The sequence below is a fragment of the Cyprinodon variegatus genome, unplaced genomic scaffold (genome assembly GCF_000732505.1).
Source record: "Cyprinodon variegatus isolate N-32 unplaced genomic scaffold, C_variegatus-1.0 Scaffold183, whole genome shotgun sequence".
NCBI lineage: Eukaryota > Metazoa > Chordata > Actinopteri > Cyprinodontiformes > Cyprinodontidae > Cyprinodon > Cyprinodon variegatus.
The window spans coordinates 36,017-38,226 of record NW_015150636.1 but is presented as its reverse complement, the minus strand read 5'-3'; the positions used below and the strand labels follow the sequence as shown (position 1 = coordinate 38,226).

At 39.1% G+C, this 2,210-nt stretch overlaps 1 protein-coding gene across 1 annotated transcript in view; it reads right to left on the bottom strand.

Annotated features, from left to right (window-relative positions):
- Positions 1–2,210, bottom strand: part of LOC107087402 (tripartite motif-containing protein 29-like) — a 23,257-nt gene that overhangs the window by 1,863 nt on the left and 19,184 nt on the right. The window contains exon 2 of the mRNA XM_015378971.1: positions 6–223. Within this exon, the coding sequence (XP_015234457.1) occupies positions 6–223 (218 nt within the window). The remainder of the gene's footprint in view (positions 1–5; positions 224–2,210) is intronic.

Genomic DNA, 2,210 nt, shown 5'->3' with positions numbered 1-2,210 from the left:
TATACGCAGAGCCATTGAAGGCCTCCACCTCCTGTTGAAGCAGCTTCACATCTTTCTCCTGGTCCTGGATTCTCTGCTGGATTTGTTGTCGTCTCTCCTGGAGCTCCTTCTGCTTCTCAGTCCTTTCTGCTGCAGCTGGGACTGTTTCATGGCCTTTATGTTCATCCATGGTGCATAGATAACAGATACACTGCTGATCAGTATGACAGAAGATCTTCATCACCTCATCATAATGAGGTGATGAATGATGAGAGCAGATGTTCTCCTGGAGCTTCTCAGGTCCAGCATAGCAGTTATCATCTGGAGCAGCCTGGAGGCCTGTTTTCATATCCTCAATATCCAATACAGGCCTCGGTGTGAACTCTTTCCTACATTCAGGGCAGCTGTAGATCCTCCTCTGATCTTCTCCGTCCCCCTGGTCTTTAATACAGTTCTTACAGTAGCTGTGTCCACAGGGAATAGTCAAAGGCTCGATCACTGGATCTAAACAGATTAAACAGGAGATGTTACCTTGGTCTAGGTCAGCTCTTCTCTGCTCCATTTCAGCTCTCAGTGAAAACAACTGTGTGAGTTTCTCTTCGGAAGAAAACAAGTGGTTTTACCTGCTTTCCTCAGGGAGCATTAGCGGTTACACCCATAATGAAATCACGGCTGCACTTTGAACTGCACACTGTCTGTTAACCCGTAATAAGATTACGCAACTGAGTGGATTTGAAAAAGTTGCTCAGCTGAGTTTCAAATGCTGAATATGTTATTCCCTGTTATGCTCAAATAGACATCAGATATTTAACAGCTACTTTAAAAACTATTAACACTAATTTCAGTCTAGGAAACTGGACGTGAAGTTTTCTAGAAGACCTCTCATCCAAGAGGCTTCCTTAGTTTTAACTAGTAGCACTGAGAGGAAATTCTCTCCTGCACCAGATTATGGATGAGAGATAAACATCTTCCAGAAATCTTTACATCCAGTTGTCTAAACTAAACTTTTCAAGCTTGACCATGACCCGGTAAAAATTTGTGAAAAACTTTAACATCGATTTAATCTATTTAAGGGGCATAATCCTGGTCTGAATCATTTAGGAAGAATCCAGTGATTGATATATATTCTATTCTTTTGATATATTAATTTATTTATTGATTGATTGACATTATTGATCTTACAGTGGAGAAATGTACTTGTTACATCAGCTCAAACGGTCGAAGAAGAAGAATGTGCCAAAAGATGAAAAAGGTGTGGGATATACAATATATACAGTGCACCCATATAAGACAGTTGCTCAGCTGAGTTTTTTTTAGTAGGACTATTATGCAGGGTTATTATTGCATATGGTGTTTACATAGGTATTTATTTAGACTGATATTTATATTTATATATATAGTTATTGCACAGGGTGTCAAATTTAGAGAAACAGGTTATTGCACAGGGTATGAAATTGTAATTGCACATCATACATTGCACAAGTTATTGTCATTGTAGTGTTGCATTATAGAGTCTGGTATCAGCAGGGATGAATGACCTGCGGTAGCACTCCTTTAGGGTGACCAGACATCCTCTTTTTCTCTGACATGTACCTGAAAAAATGTCTGGGGGAATTTCAAAATTGTCCGGAATTTAAATCGACTACTACTGGATATTGGATATTCAAGCTCCGCGGAGTCAGCGGGATCTAGCAAACAGTGTATCCACTGAGGGACTCCGATGTTGGCCAGTGTCTCTCAGCTGCTCCCTATTCCCACATGCGGTGGTTCATTCAGGGACCATCAACAAATCTTTAAACCAAACAATCTCGAGAAACAGAAATCAAACTTCTAAATTTCTAATTTATGACCAACTAAGATGAAACTAACCTAAATTTATGCCAATAGATAACATGAAACTCTTGCTTTTATGCAATTTTAAGCTATTTTCAAATTTTAAGATATTTTTAAAGTCAAAATTTGGGATTTTTGTTTAATAGCTTCCAAGTCATGTGAGCCACTGACTCCAAATCTATGTTAAATTGTTCCACTACTTTAGCCAGATGGGGCGCACACATTTTTATTCCATTTCAAGCCTTTGTATATTTTTGCCTTACCATGCTTCCCCTCACCGGGGCAGGCGGGGGGAAAGTAAAATGAAATGAAATGCCAACCATTTTAAAGGCACACTATGCAACATTTTTCAGTTAATTAATGTGTTCCATAACGTTTTGGATGATTAAATGAGTCAT